The sequence below is a fragment of the Dermacentor variabilis genome, chromosome 10 (genome assembly GCF_050947875.1).
Source record: "Dermacentor variabilis isolate Ectoservices chromosome 10, ASM5094787v1, whole genome shotgun sequence".
NCBI classification, from domain to species: domain Eukaryota; kingdom Metazoa; phylum Arthropoda; class Arachnida; order Ixodida; family Ixodidae; genus Dermacentor; species Dermacentor variabilis.
The window spans coordinates 22,794,477-22,816,483 of NC_134577.1; the positions used below are offsets into that span (position 1 = coordinate 22,794,477).

Sequence of the window (22,007 nt, forward strand, 5' to 3'; positions counted from 1 at the left end):
TTTATCACGCTTTTATTACAAGTACTGTGTACGCTGCTCGAACCGCATGGACAGAGCATAATGACTTCCGAAAGCGCCTACACGTCCTTCGAAGCTGTAGCCAAAGCTTCGCGTGTCGTGGACCCAGTCAGCGTCTACAATGACTGCCAAAACAGAGCTTTGCACAAAACAGAGCTTTGCAGAGCCGCACCGGCGTCATGTAAATCCATTGTCAACACAGAGGCAACGGAGGCAGCGGAGGCAAGCAATGGACGCGTCAGCACGTGATCAAGCATGGCAGCGCCCACGGGACCGCTGTGAAAAGGCCCAATATATGCTGTTGGGAATTTTGTCGACATTTCCTTAAGCCTTTTATCTTCATTAAATTTCTATAGCTACCTTGCACAGTACAGTTGTACAGTTACCTATGCGTTTAGTGGATCCGGTACTATCCATCCCTTCCCCGCCTTTTCCCCACCAATATTCTAATCGCCTCTTGCGTATCTCGACTGCTGACCCGTTAATGCTTCCATCCACTTTAAAACGAAACCGTGAAGAGCACCACTCAGCGGTCACGAAGGACATCGCCGCTAAATTACGATTCCAAATTACCGTGAACATCATCACTCCGACGTAGGCCCCTTAAATCTCCGGAGTGGATCACAACTCACCGACTCCCTTTACAAGGCGCTTCCATACGCTCTAACACCTAAACACAACTGCGTAGGAGCCAGCCACGCAAGCCATCTCGGCCGGCCGGCGGGTGGGCAGGCCAACAAGCCGTGAAACGCTATATGCGCGCCCCCGAACGCTGCGATCCAAGCCGTGACGTTCACTCGGCCGCGTTGTGCGAACGACGTTAGTACGGCGCGTGTTTTCTGCGCGTCAGACGCAGCACGCACGCGCCGTCTGGCGGACGAAACACATCGCACTCGGTCGCTTTGAGCGCAGCGTTCTGGCAGAAGTCGTCGCGCGGCTCGAGCGCGTGCTTTGGGAGGGTGGCCCGCCAGACAAATCCCTGGGAAACGGAACCTGCTAATTATGTCCGTACTCTAAAACGCATTACGGCGCAGAAATTCGCACCAGGCGTCCTCGTCTACAACGGCTCGACGGGGCAGGAGGCGGTCAGGCGAGCAGACGAGCAAGGCGGCTAGCTAGCAGACGACCGACGCAGACAGAAATGGCGGAATAACTACCGGACGGCGGAAAATGCGAAAGGGGGAGGGGGGCACACGAAGGGGCGTCCACTTCTCGGCTTGCATTGACACGTTCCCTCTTTTCAAACTCCACCTCCTCTCTTGCGGCAGTACGAGGGCGATGGTGGTGAGATGGTAGTACAAATGGTTCGTCGTCGACATGGCTGGAGCATTCGCGGAACGAGACTGTTAGGCTTAACAGAAGCGGGAGGCATTTCAGATTTCAGAATGCGCATGGCGTTATGCGCCCGCCCGCTGGCCTCGTCGGCCATCTCCGACGAGCAATCAGGGAACCGGAGTGATGAAAACTGCACTATTGTCTCGCACTTCCCCTTCGTACCCAGGACAGTACGCGAGGATATCTGAAAGCAGGGAGTACGAAAGCAGTGCATGCGGATGCGCTTGGAACGGCAGCAGTGAGTGAAATGTGGGGCACATTGGCGAACAAAGAAAAGATGCGTGCGGATCTGTGCGCCAAACGTCCATGTAGTTAAAGGAACAGTACACAGAAAATAGTTTTAAAGCCCATGGTTAAATTACCCTTCCACAAACAAACAAACAAACAAACAAACAAACAAACAAACAAACAAACAAACAAACAAACAAACAAACAAACAAACAAATAAATAAATAAATAAATAAAAACCTACTCTCGCCACGAGAGAGAAGACGCAAGAAACCAGAATACGGGTGCAGACGCCACCTTAAGTTTCCCGCACCAGCCTGGAGTGAAGTTAAGCATTTTGACGGCATATGCTCTATAGGTTAGTTAGTGCGTACGGGTAAAAATAAACTATATTACATTCTAAAAGAGCCAAACATTGAATTAAGGAACTTCCAAGAAGTTGTACCTGAATTAAATCGGCCCAAATTGGAAAAAAAAAAAACTTCTGAAATGTGTCACGTCGTACTGACGTACCAGGGCTGGGCTTCCGGTGCAAAATTGAAAAATAAAAAAAAAATGGCACTTACACTTTCATTTGCTCTAACAATATCCAATCTTCTTATTGCGAAATTAACGAAAGACTTTTCAAACAATAGTTTATTAGTATAGAATGATTTAACATATATATCATCCTTTTAACTACGGCATTCATGCCCTCATTCATGCCGTCAACAACAACGACAGGAGAACTCAACAAATCCTCTTCGTTAGGCATCTCGCAGCTCAACTGCGTTCCATGTGAGACAATAAACCCGGACTGAACCGAGGCCTCGCTACTCTCTGAACAAGCCCTTTTCTTTGAAAGGTGATTCTCGTATCCCACGCCGGAAGGCTCCAATGCCGGCGTCAAAACAACCCACATCCTACAGAAGTTCTGCACCCATATCGATTATATCCGCCCCTCAAGCTACGTGACGATACGTTGAGACGAGAGGTTGAGCGGCCTAGCAACATACTATTCTAGTAACGTGATGCACAATGGAATCGCCGGCATTATGTAATCTACCAATAATTTGATTTTTCATAGTAATCAAACCTGTTTCTTTTTATTCTCGTGACATTTCGTCACGTGTAGTGTATGAAGCATCTCGGATATATGGATGTATATGTGCAGCAGCTGGGATACTTGTCCACGGTAGCAAACGTACATGAGCGAGCAAGGAGGCAAACTTGCCAGCCAACAATCCAGCAGGCCGATAAGCAGGTTGGACAACCAACCATCTAACAAGCAAGCAACCAAACCAGCGAGCAAGCCAAGCAGCAAGCAAGCAAGCAAGCAAGCAAGCAAGCAAGCCAACCGAAAATCAGGCATGACAGTGAGCGAACAAGCAAGCAAATACAAGCAAGCAAGCTCGCTAGTCAACAAACCAGCACACAAGCAAGCTGGTTTGATATTCGGGACTAACACATCTGGACACAGTGTAATTCCGCCATGTTGTCGAATTCAGCCCAGCTGGCGTGTTTAGTCAATCAGAGCAGCAGAACTGTCGACCAATCGGAGCTGTTAAGAAGGCGATTGTGACAATATGGCGGAATGTGACAATGTTTATCGCAACACCCAGGCAAGCGAACATGCAAACATGCAAGCAAACATGCAAGCAAGCAAGCAAGCAAGCAAGCAAGCAAGCAAGCAAGCAAGCAAGCAAGCAAGCAAGCCGGCTAACAAGCAAGCCAGCTAACAAACAAGCAAGTCTCATCAAGTAAGCAACGCAACAGTATATATCTAAGATATAAAAGTAGAGCCGGAAAGTTTTCGCAACTGGCGTCAAAGCAACCGCGGAAAGAGTTCATTGTTGCCCGCTACATTTGACGGATAGCAGGCCGGATGGACAGACAATCTCCATTAGCCTCTTCCTTGGCAGTCATAACTCACTTCCGTGTCAACTTCCTCCTTTTCGAGAGAAATAGAAAAAAATAAAGGCGCCAATTTTGCAGCAGATAGAAATCAACAGTCACAACGAAAGAAATGGTAGCTCTGCCGTTGGAGTGGTGTCATATAAAACTCATCCTGATTCTACGAACGCGTGCGTTCCCCCCCACCTTCCGCTTTTCTTCCTCTACAAAGAAAGCACAAAAACAGACAACGGTGTTCGTCCTGTCTCAATACAGGCCTGCGTGAGAGGTTGCGTGCAGCACAGGCATGATAGATATTTACGTGCAGCCTTTCATGTCTTCGCGCAAATAAACGTGTTACATACATCGATAGTCTCACTATGCCAATTCTTTTCTTTCAGCTGATACGAAATCAACCTCTGACATCGCTGCAAAGTTTAATGTGCTGAAAGCAACAAGTGCAGTGCTAATCATTACGCAAGGAACCAAGCGCTCCGATGAAACACTCGAATCCTACACCTCAAATCGCCTCGCTCTGGCTTCTATCATTCTGCACAGAATTATCGACGCGGAGCGTAGCCGAAAGGAGTAATAGAGAAAATGAAAGAAAAGACGCGTCAAGCCGTCGCGCGTGCTTCCAGAAGCTCGCGCAATACCACAACAAAAGAAAATTGAAGAAAGAAAATTTTTTTTTTCTCGCACCTCATGCACATCTTCGCTGACTCGACGAGATGCGGCCAGACTCGCATCATAAGAGGACTACTATACTGCTCCCCGTTATCTTCACCCCGGTGGCTTTTCGTTCCCGCTCTCCCGCCTTATTGCTTTTTCATACGCCTTGCAGCAACGGGTAGAAACCGCTACGCCATTACGGTTTCTTTGCCTTCCGCGCGCCCGTTGCTTCAGCCGTTGTCTGGTTCTCTCCCTTCTGCGTTTCTTAAGTAGCTTCTTAAGTACCTTGCGCAAAAGGCGCGCGCCTCCCTCGAAGCTGTCGACGCAAGCCTATCCACCGGCGTGCATAAAACCGAGCACGCCTGACGGCGATGATGGCCTCGAGACGAGTTTAAGGCGCGAGCCTGCGGTTTAGCTCGGTCGCTCGGTCGGTGGGCCGCACAGGCCCACGGAGGCTTCCGCGTCTTCGCGGTCACGAGTCTCAAGCAACGCGAAAGAAAAAAAGAATAGTTTTGTTTGAAGCGAAAGAGGCCTGTAGAGCCTGCGGATGCCAGGCAGTAAGTCAAGGTTGATTATCGGCAGCCGCGTATAGCTTGCTCAACTAGACGGTGGCTGACGAGGCTCACGACCGTTAAAGCATACATAGCCGAGCCGCTAACAATGTTTGCACCCAACCCCGCATCAGGTCTCTACGTGCTCTTCCTGACGCTTATTTCGAAAAGAAATGGCCTGCAGACCTAGATGCAAGGCAGAGGGGGGGTTAGCGTAGTTAAGGTATAAGCGGCATCGACATCGTGTGCTCCTTTTGGCTATCTGTTAGAGTGAACGACGGAGGAGAGAGAGAGAGAGAGAGAGAGAGAGAGAGAGAGAGAGAGAGAGAGAGAGAGAGAGAGAGAGAGAGAGAGAGAGAGAGAGAGAGAGATCTTTAACGATCCTTTGTTCAACGTTCGGGGTTGCAAAAAGGAGATGGGTATTCCTTAACACCCTACAGCGAGACAGCATACACTGCGGAAGAAATACGCGCCGCTTTAATTTGCAGAGGCGCGCAGTAGTTATTAGCGTGGCAAGCCTTGCGGTGGAACCATCAAAAAGTTAACAGAAAAAGAAATGATCAGATCGCCTCCGAGCTAACGATACCTTTCAATCACGCGACCCCACAAAGGTTTAACAGGGAACGAAGAACGGCGAGCTCACTCTATCTGTGGATAATTCAAATTTCAGTCGTTACACGGAGGGCATGCAGGGGGTTGTGAGAAGTATGCACACATAAGGCGCTCACGATCACTCGCGGTGCAAGAAACGGGCATGAATGCACCGCACAAAAGTGCGAGCCGCTGCTAGAGGGCGTCGCGGGCGGATGAGGTTTGGCGAGATGCCTAGATTTACCGTATACACTCGTGCAAGGGCCGCATTTCTTTTTCGTGCGGCGCTTACACGGGAGCAGGTAATTTCGGTCCACTTTTTTTTAATAGTGGCGCGTAATACACGTGATTATTTTCTAACGAAAAAGCAGAATTCCTGTTGTGACAAACGTTGTTTGTTCAAGCGTGTACATGAAGCACCAAGTGCCAGTTTAGTCTGCAGCACTGACATGGCCAACGCTCCCCAGACTCAGTTTCGTCACAGACTCGTAGATACAGTCGTGCCGCGCGACGTCCACGGCCATAGATAAATCCGGTGCAATAAAAGCTATCAAAACAATGTCCAAAGATATTGCACGCTACGCCCAGGGCCTTCGGTGATTTTTCTAATAATTTTTTCCCCTCTAAATTTTAGGCTGCCAAGTTGGAGGTCCGGTTCCTACATGAGCGCGGCTAATTGGTCGAGGGTATACGGTATTCTCCGTCCCCATTCAGAGTATCTCTGAACCCATCTTCCCCAACCGCCCCGTAACTTGGGCCTCTGGGGCCCTTTCTATTTCCCGGTGTGTCAACTGGGCCCCCAGGGCTGTTCGTTAGGCGCCAGAGCTGCACCGGTGTTCTCCATCTCCCTGCGTGCCCACCCGTGCAGCCCGCAACTTTCCAAGGGCAATTAAAAGAGCGGTGTATTTCTGACAGTGTAATGGGAAACGCCGGGGTTCAGACGCGCTGTCCCTGTTTTCGTTTTTTTTTTCTATTTTTTATTCCTCTCTCTCTGTCGCTCTCCTCTGTTCCCCCATCAACGGAACCGGTGAAACTCGTCGAAGGTGTGAGTTGAAACGCTGCACCGTATCACTTACAATAATTTATTTCACAAACTCTATATAGAAATCCTACAACCGTTCTTTCTTTTCCTCTGGGAATTCTATAGACTGTCCACATAGATAGCCTAAGGAATTACACCAAGAGGTCTGGCACCTTGGATACTTATATTGAGCTGTCGTTTGCAAGTTAGGCCCTATCCAGCTAGCAATAATGCTAAGAAATGAACCTGAGCGAGTAAGTGAATGAGCCGTGAAAGCCAGTCAAACCAATCCAATTCGCAAGGAAGCAACCTTACAAGTTTCGTCGATGGATGTTTGTAGACTGCACAAACAAGACACACCCCCTGTTCGCAGAATTGTCTTTAAAAATAATGCAGGAAGTTTGAACAACCAGAAAAAAAAAATAAAACTGTAAGGAAAACAGGCCGACAAGGCCCACAAGACGGAGTGCATACTGTGAAAAAAATCATTTCTAAAAGCGCGATTAGCAATCCGATAGCTTCGCTTTGTCAGCTGCTCCTGTGAAGCTGCGCCTAGGCGTGTTTCCTGTCACCGAACATGACGATGGCCAAAATTAAATTATGAAGTTTTATGTGCCAAAACCACTTTCTGATTATGACGATAAGCAAAAGGAGAACAATTAAGGTGAAAGCAGGAGCCAACGTTTCGACAAGTGGTCTTGTCTTCTTCAAGGCGACAGGGACTTGTCTTCTTCAAGACGAGTGCACTTGTCGAAACGTTGGCTTCTGCTTTCACCTTGTTCTCGTTTTGCTCATCCTCTTGAATTTCCATCTCCCGCCTTCCCCGCGTTTTCCCTGGATTTCTGATTATGAGGCACGCCGTAGTGGGGGACTCCAGAAAGTTCGACCACCTGGGGTTCTTTAACGTGCACCTAAATGTAAGTACACGGGTCTTTTCGCATTTCAACATGACGACGACAACGATGATGATATGATGATGATGATGATATTTTCCGATGTGGGAGAACAATTTCGCTATGCAAGTATCATCTGTTCGCTAGCTGAAGGAGACCGTGAACTTGCGGCTTGAACACTATGCTTAAGCACTCCCTTAGAAAAAGTTTCTTGGAATATATAGTAAGGGACCTGCAAACATTTGTCTGTAAATTCATAGACTGTCATTTAAAAAAATTTAAACAAGTTTATTGAGTCAATGGTTTTATAAGAGTAGACCACTCTTATGTGTTAGGCGAATGTGTGTATAGACGGCGAACTTGTGCCTTCACACCTTTTTTGTAGACTATTGTCTATAAAATGTCTACAGACAAATGCTTCCACAATATTTCTCTAGACCAGTTTATAAACTTACAACATCACACGTTTTGTAGACTACAGTCTACAAACTTTCTCTAGATAATTACTGTAGGCCTGCTTATAGGCAATCTTTAAACTTGCGGCCTTCCACTCATTATCAACCATTCTCGAATCACATTTTTGTGTTGTTTATATGCAAACAGTCGCTATTAGGGGTTAAATTATATGCAGTCAGTAAAAGAATTGCTATAAATTTGACTGGTCTTTCTAGAAACGCCCAGGTTAATTATATCAATTCCGGATGCACCTTCTCTATTACTGTTTTTCTTTTGTGCCACATTGTGCCACCCTGAAATAAAGCATGATGAGTGAAGCAACGATCGAACGAATGAACGGACACGATCGTTCAGTCCCTAAAACTCATTGCTGCCGTTGGAAGTAAAACAAGACGTTGCAAACACCGGTCACGGTAAGCACTGTGCCGCTGTTAACGGTGACACCGGGGCTGTGTCCCGTTCATCTTTCACTATTATCATTTTTTTTTTTTGGATCCACTGAGAATCATGGGAAGCACGCAAAATGTAGCAGTTGCTTCCGCGTGTGCTTTCTTCGTTTAGGTTAAATATATTAGGGAAATGCAAATACACACGTAAAAGCACGCGCAATAAAGACAAAGAAAGGGGAAAGGAATCCTAGTTTTTCTCTGGCCAACGACCCTACTGTTTAGCCGCCACAGCTCTGTTATTAATGACGTACAATACCTTTCGTGCCGCGTTCAGAGTGTGCGTATAGCAAAACGAGAAGCGACCAAGGAAAAAAAGAAGGTTCTCTTAGCGAGCGGAAATGAGCGCTGCGCATACAATGCACGGATGATACATCGTCGATAAGCAATAGGGAAGGCGCAACGGCCGTACACCCGAAGAAATATGTCCGGCTGCGCTTACATGCAAAGCCTCAGGTGCATCCAGTCGTCCTAAACACACATAGAACGAAGGAAGAAAAAAAAACAAAGAAACGTACGGAGGCGCTAACGTTGGCTACTATCCCAAGGTCTGAGTTGTAAAAGGCACCGTACAAGACGCCAGATGTCCTCGGGGGGATTCAACAAGCTCCCGAGCGAAAGGCGAGAGGCAGCCAACAACAAGCGCCCTCTGCTGCCCAGCGAACGCACGAACAAGTGGGCTATGAGCCCAGACGTTAGTCGTATATCACCGAGCGAGCCGCGATCCATTATAGCAGAGCCCAGCGCGTCAGCCTGGCTCGATGCGCACGAGAAGCTGGGAAAGCGGGACTCGTTCGATGGTCGGACGCTCTTGGGTCGCTTGGCCGTACACACAGGTAGACGAACGAACTACATCTCCTCAGTGGACGACGTCACCCTGTGGCAAGTATGATATCTGCGTGAATTGAATTGCGCACAGAAGGATATGAACGAGAGAAATCGCCTACCCGTGCGATTACTCGAACAAACACGGAGGGCTTTGAGAGAAGGAGCTAATTCAACTAATCAAGGCTTTTGTCTTAAGCAAGGTCACCTTCGCACTACCATATCTCTCCCTCTCTAGGCAGGAAGAGGATACTGTGAATTGCTTGATCCGAAAGATACACAAAGTCGTTCTTGGTGTTCCAATTAGAGCATCCACACAAAGAATGATGGCCACGGCCACAATAAACGGCCTTCAAGAATTAACCGAAGCATATCTATCATCGCAATACTACAGACTCACCACCACTGAAGCTGTGCGTGAGATCCTGAGACAACTTCATCATGCACCATCATTCAACGAGAGCAAGCGACATCAACTTCTTCCGAACATACACGGCCAATACCACATCCAGCCCTTACCCAGAAACACGCACCCCGAATTTCACGTCGAACGCCGCAAGCTTCGAGCCAAGGCGCTACAACGCAGCTATGGACAGGCTGAAGGAGTCTACTATGTGGACGCTCTAGCCTACACCACTAAACATAGTTATGCTCTAGCGGTCGTAGACAACCAGGGTAACACTGTTCGTTCAGCATCAGTGAAGACCACCTCGGCGGGCGACGCGGAAGAGGCCGCCATTGCACTCGCATCGGGGCTACCCGACTGCGACGTCATCATTAGTGACTCTAAGACTGCTATCCGGAACTTCAGGAACGGCTACATCAACATCGCTCTCGTCTGGACTCCAGCACATCAAGGACTCCACGGCAACGAAATGGCTCATGCCGCTGCTCGAGGATTTACTGACCGAGAGGCCGCAAATATAGGCCTAACTCTAGAACCCGATGACTCTCAACAGCACACCAATAAAGGCACACTCGTCACATTTCATGAAATTTGCACACATTACAGACACAAACGCCTAATGTATCCACCTCCTTCTGTGCCTAGAACGCGCCAGAGAAAAATACTGTGGCGACAACTACAAACTCGCACTTTTGTTACCCCGCGCACTTTGCACTTTGCACATACCCGAAACCCAAGTGTCGCTTTTGCCCTGTCCCAATAGAAGATCTCTCCCATATCATGCGGTAATGCCCAATCAAAACTGCTCCCCACATGCTCAAACCATTAATTAGTAGCGAGGAGCTGTAGGAGAGTGCCCTGCGCAGCTCCGATCCCACCCTACACCACAGAGTCCTGAGGTGGGCTGAGGAGTGTTAGGGTTGGCGTCTGACACCACGTGCACCGGAGAGGTCATTCACCCGACCTTCGCTGAACCGGAGCCCATTGCACCGGAGGGGTCATTCACCCGACCTTCTCTGAACCGGAACCCACGTGCATCGGAGGGGTCACTCACCCGACCTTCTCCCCGGATTCGTCGATGAGAGGATCGACCTCTCCTACCCGTGCTTGGTATTGCAGGAGCAGGGGCCCTCTCTCCGTGCCTGTCACGTGTCATCGATGGAAGCAAGATCCCGCCCACACTTGTAGAGAGCTATTTAAGGGGCTCCGAAATGTATTTTGATATACTTCTTACTTGAGACTTCTTACTTCATGCTTTTCTTATTTTCTTTCAACTACCTTTGAATAAACAGTGCAAGTTTCGCACTAGCAAATCGTCTCGCCCCTGCTTGGTCGCCATGATCTACCGGATGCCTGCAGCCCGCCGACAACGCCGCGCTACCCAATAAGTAATGTCGGTCGAGCTTCGATAGGCAGGCGCCGCTACTTCTCGGCAGCAGTACGGTACGCTACCCTGGAGTACGCAACAGGAGGTAGCGGAGGCCTACCACGACTGGTAGACGGACTTCCAGCCACATAATGAGATGACGGACGCCTTCTGGGACTGGAGTACTTTTTATCAACATTACTTTTTATCAACATAGCTTTTTATCGACATAGCTTTTCTTTCGAGAATCCCGTATGGGTTTCCTTTGTAGCAGTTAGCTGCATTTGGGTGGATGCCTCGTTTTCCCTTGATTAATATAGCCCTGTGTATTTTACAGTGTACGCTGGCACGGAGTTTCCGTAGTTGACTCCCAAATCATTTTGGGAGTCATATACGGTAACTTTGCCCTCGCTTGAAGAGGAGCTGCCGCCACCGGTGTTGCAGGCGAGATGAGAGAGAACGAAAAACCGTCAGTCGTTTAAAGCGTTTGCAGCTTGAAGCGCCCTCTGCGCTCGGCTGAGACAACTGCACGAATGCAAGTAAACAGCGGGAACGCTATCGCTCAGTGAGCACGACGCTCATGCCGGCAGAGGGAGGCACCAACGCTGCAGAGCCGATCGAGCGAAGCTTGCGTCCACTTCGGTTTCGTAGTTCTTGCGTCCAGAACGCACCGATGCCGTCATACACCGCAAAATAATTTACGCCCTTAAATGTGAAAAAGGGTGTAAATGAGTCTAGAACTCCATACCTTAGGGTGTGATATATATAACGGACACCCTAAGGGTGTGAGTTAAAGACAAATCTACACACATTTCGCTTTTATGGGTGTAAATTATTTTACAGTGTAACACGGCGGTGCTGGCACCGATAGCAGGAGGACGCCTCGAGTGTCCATATAACTGCTTTCGCGATAAAAATACATGCAGGTACATTGCTCACGGAATGAAACGCGACACGGAGCATTTAGTAGAACCCTGCATACGTGCAAAGTACGCGAGAGCACCATGTCATGTCGCAAGGAATTTGGTCACAAAGGTGACGAGGACTCCGTTGTAAGTGTACGCGCCAAAATTACGTCGATGTGACACGAACTGGAGCCGGTGGAAACGAAAGTATGCGCATTACTTAATCCTAAGTTGGCGCGTTTCATTCCGTGAGCACTGTACATATGCATGGCCGAACTCAAAGTACACAAAACCGATGCCCATCACCACATGTTAATATGTGTCGAACAAAAAATTATCACTTCATAGACGAGCAAAGTCCAATAATAGTTCAACAGCCTGTATACTATGTGCACTACCGGAGAGCTACAAACGGAATAATCGTTGCAGGCCAGAATTCTTGGCCAGTGAGCGACGTAATCCTGAGCTGTCCGCCCGACTACCCTTATTAGACTAGTTAACTTTCTTAATACTGTACATTTCTCGTTACAACGAAATCGCTCAAATTCCTAGGAAATAGGCTTTGTTATCGGCGGTTTTCAGTTAGAAGCGGAGACGATATTAGCAGAAACCATAGAAATGGAGGGAAACTGCATTGGAACACGTTTCGCCTCTGCAATACGCTCGAAATTTACATTCCCGACAGTGTTACATGGCCAGGTAGAATTGCGAACTGCCAGGACAATTCAAGTTCATCGGCTGATCCTGGACAAGACGAAACAGTGAACGGACGCGATAGAGGAAAACACGCACGCACGCGCGCGCTCCCACACACACCCACCCACCTACCCACCCACCCTCTTACACACACACACACACACACACACACACACACACACACACACACACACACACACACACACACACACACACACACACGCACACACACACACACACACACACACACACACACACGCGCGCGCACGCACGCACGCACGCACGCACAGGGGCGTATCGTCTGTTTCGCAGAACTCCGCAATCGATATCAGTGAGGAGATAAATATGTGACGGGGGAGGGCTGGTGCTTTCTCCAACCTTTTGTTCTCACGGTGTCACGAGAGCCCCAAGGATACCGAAAGCACTTAAAGCAGTCGTCTGGTTCAATATGCACTCACTGCCAGCCTTAATCCAACACGCTGAAACACGAGAATGAATAGAAGCGTCGCGATGCACGCGTCCCACGCGTTAATTGCCGTGACGGCAATCGCGTGTTGTCTCCTGGCAACGCAGGCCCGCGGAGAACAGGCGAAGTTCAACCGCTCGTTCACAGTAGACTACGAGAACGACCGCTTCCTCAAAGATGGCAAACCATTCCGATTCGTTTCCGGTTCCATGCACTACTTCCGAGTTCCTAAGCCTTACTGGAGCGATCGTCTGGTGAAGATGAAGATGGCTGGCCTCAACGCGATCCAAACTTACGTCGAATGGAGCGGCCACGAACCGGAACCAGGCCACTACAACTTCGAAGGTAACTACGACCTCTTGACCTTCCTGGAGACGGCGAAGGACCTAAACCTGTACGTGATCCTGAGGCCCGGTCCTTACATCTGCGGCGAGCGAGACAATGGCGGGCTTCCGTACTGGCTGCTCAGGATAAACCCCAAGATGAAATACAGGTCCTCGGACGAGACGTACATCAAAGCGGTGGACCGCTGGTTTGACCAGCTCCTGCCCAAGGTGGTGCCGTACTTGTACAATAACGGTGGCCCCATCATCACCGTCCAGGTGAGGAAAACTGTTTCTGTCTTGACCCGTCCCCGATAAAACCTAACAATTCTGACTAACTTCTACCGCTGTCATCGATGAACATTTTGGTTATTCGCAGCAATACAGGAAAACGCATAAACTCTGCCGCAATTCAAAAACCGTGGAAACCGCCACCACAGGTGATTGCGGATTGGGCACTTTGGCCACTCAATGACATCTCGAAAACTCCAGCGGTGTGGAGAGTTTCATTTCCGACCCTTGACGCCTAAGGGGGCACTGACAAGAAGGGAGCGCCCCATGTGACCACAATGTCACGCCTTTGTTATGTTGTGCTGCGACGTGAACCTGCCGTGTTTACGGGGGAGGTTCACATTGTCTGTACGCATATATTCGAAAGGTGGTCCCGGTTCGGCAGTGATTAACTCGCTCAGTACTTCATTCTTGCTCAGGAATCAACTCGCTTCGTTTGCCAAGGCCTCCAAGTGTTATTTTCTAAAAATTGCTATAAATGACTTAATTGGGGCTGTGTAGTCTATTTTTGTTGTTGTTTACAATGCATCAACTTTGTGTGGACTGTGCTGAACTGTGCCTAAAATAAACATACATATCGATATACAATTTACATTCATTTGATTGTTTTACTTGCTTGTTTTTTTGCTAGTAATCGCATATTGTATTATTCCGAATGTATTCCGCCCGACCTTGCAAGTTTATTGCTACCTTCCTCGTGTGCAGTACACCACCGGATGCCCTTAAGACGAGGTAGCCATGATGATTACGATGTCTATGATGATGAAACGGATAAAGTGCTTCCGTCCCTGGGATACGTACTCAACGGACGGCCCAAAGGATGGCCTTCACCGTCAGACATTTGCAAGTTTCTGTTCAACATCGACCCAGAACTTCAATCAGGGCTACCACAATGTCTACTACGGCATCTGGAGGCAGCGGCTTACCGTTCACTAAATGTCCGCTAATGTCCACTAAACGTTGCATGCACGAAGAGTCTCCCTTTTCGCAATCCACACTACAAGTCCATGTTGTGGCAACTGCGGCGCCGCGGAATGTCCAGAGGAGACATCTTGCTTGAGTGCCCAGCTTACAGAGACGAGAGACATCGATAGTAAGTGAACATGAAAAAGCTCGACCAAGGCCCCTTGAAACTGACACGTACGCTGGGACCCTGGCCTTGCCTATCAAAACAACGCAAAGCTTTGGACTTGTTGTTTTTATATATTGAGTCAATAGGTTTGCTTTCTGAACTGTGGCCCAGATACGTCGTCTTATCAAGACTGTGAATGTATTTTATTTTGCATTAACCACCGAGTTTTACCAAGATTATATACCTTCATCTTATTGGACACTTATTCTACTGCCGATAACATCACAAGACCTGCATTCTGTTAATTTTTCCCCCTTTTTTTCTTCTGCCCAACTTCTTCTAGCGCCTTTCTTCTCTTTCGTCCCATTCCCTGCCGGACAACATGTAGGCGAAAATACGCTGGCTAAACGGTCTGCTTTTTCAACAAAGAGCTTTCTCTCTCTGGCGGGATCAGGTGGAGAACGAGTACGGTCTCTACGACGTGTGCGACAAGGTCTACATGCGACACCTGGTGGACAAGCTGCAGCAGCACCTGGGCAATGACGTGGTGCTCTTCCGCACCGACACGCCGTGGGACAAGGCGTACGAGTGCGATCACGTGGACGGCACTCTGGTCACGACCGACTTCGGCCCCACCAAGTCCACCGTGAAAGACGCCTACGCGGCGGTCAAGAGGGCCCAGCCACACGGGCCGTTCGTCGTTACGGAGTACTACTGCGGCCGACAGGTACGCTGTAATAGACGAGACAACGAAAAAAAAAGAAGAGCCCTCCTACCCACCCACGCTAGCTAATCTCGCCCTGTGAATAGCGAAAAACTATGGGTGTTCGAAAGCGTAACTTCGGATCCGAATCCAATACGAATGCTCGACAAAAATGACGTTCGAATATGAATGAATGCTTATATTAGTCCCAGTCAGTTCTTGCTATTCGTCTTGTTGCTTGTTTCTAATGGGAAAGGTCTAGACAGCGAGGGAGTGGCCTTTGTACAGAAAGCTAGCTTTAAAACAAAAGAAAAGAAGGAGTTGGAGGACGGAAACCTGGTACCCAGAAAACAAGCACAAACATACATAACATACATAACAAAGGGGCGGTACGAAGGCACTATGTCAGCATGCCGTGAAGGAAAAACATTTCAACCATCAAGGATCCAAGATAAAAATATCGGTAACAAAAGATTATGCCGAAAGCGCTGACAAGAAAAAAAAGAGTAACCGAATAGGACCTTAAAAAGCACTAACATTATTGGATGCTCTTAGTAAGATGTAGCCTAAAGAACGCGGGAGGCAAAGGACGCAGACAACAAATCGAATACCGAACGTTTCTAATATCTAAATCAAGTAAAATATATAAGCCGCGTGAAGTACGTACGGAAGAAAAAAAAAGTTTAAATGACACATATACTGCCGTTAACAAGTGGATGTCAGATCAACGAAAATGTTCGCAAGTGATAAACCACCGTAAGCTGATCGTGTACCTAGTGCCCCATAAGTTGTAGAGATGTAACAGAGATGTCTACGCTCCTTCCTTTCCTTATCTCTACTTTGTTACCACTTTACCTCCCCCTCCCCTCTCTCCCCAGTGTAGGGTAGCCAACCGGATCTTCTTCTCTGGTTAACCTCCCTGCCTTCCCCCTTTCCTCTCTCTCTCTCTCTCTCTCTCTCTCTCTCTCTCTCTCTCTCTCTCTCTAGTGCCCCATGACGACCATAGTTATGAACCAAAGGAACAGTCCGTCACCTCATCAACGTAGTTGAGTAGTGCTGTGTTTGTTGAAGGATGTAAGTTTAATACCACATCATCGCACATTGCTTTAAGGGAATCCCAACATGGTGAGAGTGGCCAATCAATTTTGTTTTTACCTGACTCGAGACATCAAATTCGTAGGCTGCCTAAGACGATCATGTGTTCGTGCAGGAACTGGCGCGTCTGTGCGACACCTTGCGGTTCTGTAACAGCACAATCGTTCGCAAAAGTCCTCACTTGCATCGATATTTCACCCTGCAAAGACCTCAGTAACTGTTCTTATACGTTAGCGTATTCGAACAGAAAATAATGTTAGAGACCTTAGAACAGCGAATTCTTGATTCGAATAGGAAATACTATTCGATTCGTACTCAAAATTTGTAGTATCCGCGCACCCATACGAAAATATAGTACGCTCTGGATAGCTGTATATGATATCTACTTGTTGTGCCACCTGTGCGCAAAGTGAGATACCTGTACTACCCACTGAGTTCTTCCAGCTTCATTTTCTTCGTCTGACTCAGCAATATAGAGCCAGTGCTGACTGCTGTGATTTTAATCTTTCTTTTTTAATGAGAGCGTTATTACAATCGAAGAGCGAAAATCAATATTTGAAACAGTATTTGAAATACTACATTCGAAACGAAATACAATTCCAAACACGGATACACGATCACGAATCTTTACCCCAAGAACCAAATGCCCAAACCAAGTTCCACGTCAAGGAAAATTAGAACAAGTTGTCCACCTTTCTTTCTTGCCATAGAGAGCACATTTGTACAACGAGAACAATGAAACGTTACTTGAGTAAGAGCCTAGTTAGCATTACCATTATTATTAATTTTAGCCCTTGCGCAACAGAACAATACCACATCATTGATCATTATTAGTTATTGATTTTGTAAACTACCTACAAGTAAAGCTTTGTTCCAGCTTATAAGAAAATGCTACTATGAGCTATGCGTTAACGTTCCGCGTTTGCAACAGAATCTTGAGACACCAATCTCGGCGTAGCGTGACTGATACGTTGGGAATTACAGGGTTCGGGATACAGGTGCACGTGCACATCATTTATCAACGCGTGCCCACATCTAGAAGCTCATTGGTCCCGGACGCGTACTCTCTCTGCCCGCAGGACGTGTGGTCGTTCGTACACGACAAGGTGGACAAGCGGCGCGTCGTCGACACCTTCGAGCAGATCATGTCCCAGTACAACGGGTCGGTCAACTTCTACATGTTCCACGGCGGCACAAACTACGGCTTCGGAAACGGCAACCGGCCGCCCCCGCAGCTAACGAGCTACGACCACGGCTCACCGCTCTCGGAGGCCGGCGACCCCACGGACCTGTACTACATGATCCGGAACGCGACGGCCAAGTTCCTTCCGCTTCCGCCGGGCCCGGTTCCGGTTCCGGCTCCCAAGTTGAACATCGGAAGCGTATCGCTGACGCGCAGCTCACCGCTGACGGAGGTGATGGACTGGTTTCGGAACCGGGGCTACCTCAAGACCGTGCGCGCCGAGAATCCGCTGACGTTCGAAGAACTGAGCCAAGCCTACGGCTACGTCGTCTACAGCACGCGCGTGTCGTTTAGGCCTAAGAGTCCGTCCCTACTGACGGTTGCCGGCATTAAGGACAGGGGCTACGTGATGACGAGAGTGACCCGAAGCGTGCTCAGCTTGGACGAGAAGGTGTTCAGCGCCTCCGTGGTGGCGGCAGCGGGAGAAACGCTCACGATCCTCGTGGAGAACCAGGGCCGACAGAACTACGGAGAAGGAAACCACGACCCCAAGGTGAGCGTTGAACGGGTGGCTCTTCTGCGCTGAACGATCAGTTCACTTCTACACATTTGCCGATGATTGTTCGAATACGTCGCTATAGAAAGAGTTGGAAGAGTTTAACGTGGTGCAGGCCGACAAGTGCCTTGCAAAACGGACCGACGATGTGAAGAATGTATGTGAATGTACGTGAAGAACGAACGCCTATTGAACGATATATAACCCCTTTCAGGGTTGCGTGACTAATATTGTTGTTTACTGGTTAACCGGTTGTTGGGGTTTGGCGTCCCAAAGCAAAGCTGGGGCTCCGTGAGACGCTGTGGCGGAGGACTGAATCTCTCTTGACCATGCTGCAGGGCTGGCAGCTGTACAAATTCTCTATCAGCAACCTTTACGCATACTGCTAAAGAGCAGATTAATGAGGGTTTACTGTCCACTTGTCTGTCGTTAAGATGGTGTACTACGTCATGCATGCGGTTGAAAAGACGTCACAACGGCCATAGGTGGCGCTGGCTAATACTCCCAGGGCTAATATTTTACAGGTGCAAACACACGTCCACAAGAACCCTATAGATGATTTTACGTTCGATTCATGGGCGCCACCATTTTGGGCTGGTAACCAAATAATTTCTCGGTTTCATGAGAAGCAACGTAACATGGTCCGGGAACGCTATACGCATTTATACAATTATTTTAATGCTTGCGAATCGGCTGTAGTAACGCGTACATTTCGTTAAAGATAAAAAAGCAGCAGCGTTAACAGCCCAAGATGGCGGAACCTAAACGTTTCCGTAAAATAGTCTATAGAAAGTGTATGGGAGGGCGGCCACAGCGGAAGCTTACTTGGTTAATGGCCGCATGCTTGCTTCAGAAGGTGTGGGTTCGACTCCCAGATGCGACGAGTAGTCTATTTTGCCCGCTTTCATTAGCCGTTTCTTATCATTTATATATTTCACTAAAACATTAGTAATATCCCCTACTTTCACTGGCTATTAAGGTATGTTTTAGTCATATGGTTGCGATCACAAAAAAGGAAAGAAAAAGAAAGGAAAAAGAAGGAAAGAACAAATAAATAAAAAGCGGGCCTCCTAGGTTTACATTCTTGTTCTTTCTCAATGTATGGACTGTTTCAGAACAGGTACTATGTTTCGACGTAGACGACACCGCATTGGCAACAGATGGACAGACGAGATTGATTGATGATCAGGGACACACAATGCGTAAAGTGTTGAGGCGAAAGGCTTACATGGAAGCCTTCCCCGGGTCCTCGTTACTCCCCCCCCAAAAAAAAAAAAATAGAGAAGGAAAATAAACGCAGAAACATTCACTAGGCAACATGCTTTATGAATCTGAGTGAAATCTGTTCGATTTAAAAAGACATTCGTAAGGTCTGGAGTCTGTTGCGAGTAAATGTTTCGCGTGCGTCAGCTGTCTCGTTACGTTCAATTTCAACACGTGATGAGACCCACCAAAATTCCACTTCGAATCACTTGCTCCTAAGATCCGTAAGGGGCGCGCCGGAGATTGCCTGTAGTAAACGGCTGCCAAGGCAGGCCACGATCTAATCGTTGTAGTGCTGACTTTAAGTTCGCGAGAATAACGACATCCTGTGCAGAGTACACCCTTGGGCAAAGAGTTGGGCAAAGTCCGGGGACGCAACCTTGCTAAATATGTGTGAGGTGCTCAGGTTCGACAATTGCCGGCTAAGCAGGGCAGGCTAACCAAGCATGCTGCTACACCACCCCAACCTCTTAAGTACTCCACCAGCACTAAGTTGATGTTTTACATGAATGCATAGTATTAGTGTTTCCTTTTCATGAAAAGTGCAAGGAAGCAAATTCGGAGAAGGCTTGGTGAGGAAAATTTTGTACTCATCGAACCAGAATATTTCAAATCGCCGTTTTGGAAACGCCGTGCCTTAAGAGTCTCTTGCAGACAATATTAACGAATTGCAGATAGCAGTAGCCAAACAAAACATATAGGAACAAGGGTCTTCCGAAAATCAAGTAAATAAATCAATGACTATCTCAAAAACGGCGGAGAAACCTCTCTTATTCATTTGAAGCGCTTAAGATACGAAGTCTACAAAACAACAATAATTATGGCAGAGGTTGCAAACTTGTTTTCATGTCTCTATATTTTCCAATATTAGTCAGATATTGTAGACAGATATATGCATCTTTTCGATCCAAATCTAGACGGAAAAGGTACCAGGCTTCAGCTACTTCTTAAAAATGCGTTATAAAGGGCTCAACAGCTGCGAAAAGACGACATTTCTGTGTTTCACATCGGTTTCAATTAGGCACATCGGAGTTGGCCGCTAGATAAAGTTCTTTCTATGCATAGAAATAACCTTTACTGCTATATGAATTGATAATATGAAGAAAGGTGCCCTTAAGTTTGCGATCCTTGAGGTACAAATGCGCTATTACGATGTGAATGTAAACATAGCTACATTCTCGAAGAAGATCCACGTGATAGCGCAGGCTTGAACCCTTTGCTTAGGTTGTACTGAAAGGCTTATTTTCATTATTTAGTTAAAGCAGCGAAAATGAATAGACATGATTCCACAAATTAAGAACAGATGTGAAGCGCTGAAGTGCAACCAAACCAAGTCACTAAAGCTAGTTATAGAACAACAAATTTCCTAATGATTATTATCATTTCTTCGTTTTTTTTCCAACATGAAAGGGCATCACATCAGAGGTGACACTGGGACATGCCGTACTGACCAACTGGACAATGGAAGGCGTGCCGCTCGTTCACGATGAAGATCTGGATCGTCTTGGCTCATTTCTTTCGAAGCATGGTCACGCACACGAAAACGGCACACATTCCCAGCCACCGACGTTTTTCTACGGTACCTTCACATTGCCACAAGGGCAGGAGCCACTGGACACCTTCTTCGATCCCACCGGCTGGGGAAAGGGTGTGCTCGTAGTTAACGGCTTCAACCTCGGCCGTTATTGGCCGTCCATCGGGCCACAAGTGACCCTGTACGTGCCAGGCTCGCTCCTACGACCTTATCCGCAAGAAAACACGTTTATCTTATTTGAGACGGAGCTAGTGCCGTCAGAGCCACCCGCGGTGCAGTTTGTGGACACGCCCAACATCGACGGGCCTATTCCCAGCACACCAGCAGGAAGAAGCCATGGTTGAAGCCTTCCAGTAAGACCAAGCCAACCGGCAAACGCGCCTTTTGTACAAAAATGTGAACCAAGCTCGTATAACCGCTGTATACGTTTGCTTGCAGAGAATTGCTGGTTCCACGTGGCTGTTGCCGAGCTTTGCTGTTCCTTATTATTGAGAGCATGTGCGAGCTTATGGATCGATCTTGGTATCACAGCCGTCTGTGCGGAAATGCGCGAAATAAAAAAAATTGTGCGATGCTACCATTTTGTGGGCGCAACTTATTAAGGAAAACTCTCTTTTTTTTTAGGCTGTAAGAGAGAGAGGTTCTAGCTACAGGAAAGGCGATGAGGTTGCCCGGAGCTAGTGCGCTCTTGCCTGCTACGAGTGCGAGATATATAATTATAACACGCACTGAATTACAGGTACTCTACTACATCACTGAAATTTAGGCTGTGCATCAGAATCAAAACAACTGAAATGATTTCAACACCTACTGCTCGCGCGCGCAAACTCACACAACAGATGGTAACGTTATAGTCAAAAATAGATTAAAAGCTGCTTAAAAGCTTCCATAACAGGATAAGAGGAATTGATAGAATTAAAGTCTGCAGCTTGTTAAATCCACCATAACAAATACTAAGCGCTAGTTTTTGTGAGCCTGCCGAGGCAATGCGGGACATTGGTTTTAGCATTCCCGATAATGGTTCAAGAGAAGGCACTGCCAGCAATATCATCGCACAAAAACAGCTGCAATGCCGAGCTGTCACCGGAGCAGGAAGTAGCCTCTTCAGTGGAGCGCGTTCTCACGGCGAGGCGATACGCGATATCCCAGCACACAGCCTTTTCTGTTTGTGCGTGCTTCTATAGGGCGATGGGCAGAAGGCATGGAGCTCGCATGTCTCATTCTCCCGCACTGATCTGGA

General features: G+C 47.8%; 2 protein-coding genes across 4 annotated transcripts in view; one reads left to right on the top strand and one right to left on the bottom strand.

The window, feature by feature from the left end:
- The window catches only part of LOC142560123 (latrophilin Cirl-like), an 848,550-nt gene that overhangs the window by 554,207 nt on the left and 272,336 nt on the right, over positions 1-22,007 (bottom strand). The gene's annotated exons all lie outside the window — the stretch shown is intronic.
- On the top strand, positions 12,660-21,344 carry LOC142560119 (beta-galactosidase-like). Its single transcript, XM_075671947.1, has 4 exons — positions 12,660-13,349; positions 14,888-15,160; positions 17,311-17,967; positions 20,644-21,344. Exons 1-4 carry the CDS (start codon positions 12,774-12,776, stop codon positions 21,109-21,111), a joined length of 1,974 nt encoding a protein of 657 aa, XP_075528062.1. The 5' UTR covers positions 12,660-12,773; the 3' UTR covers positions 21,112-21,344.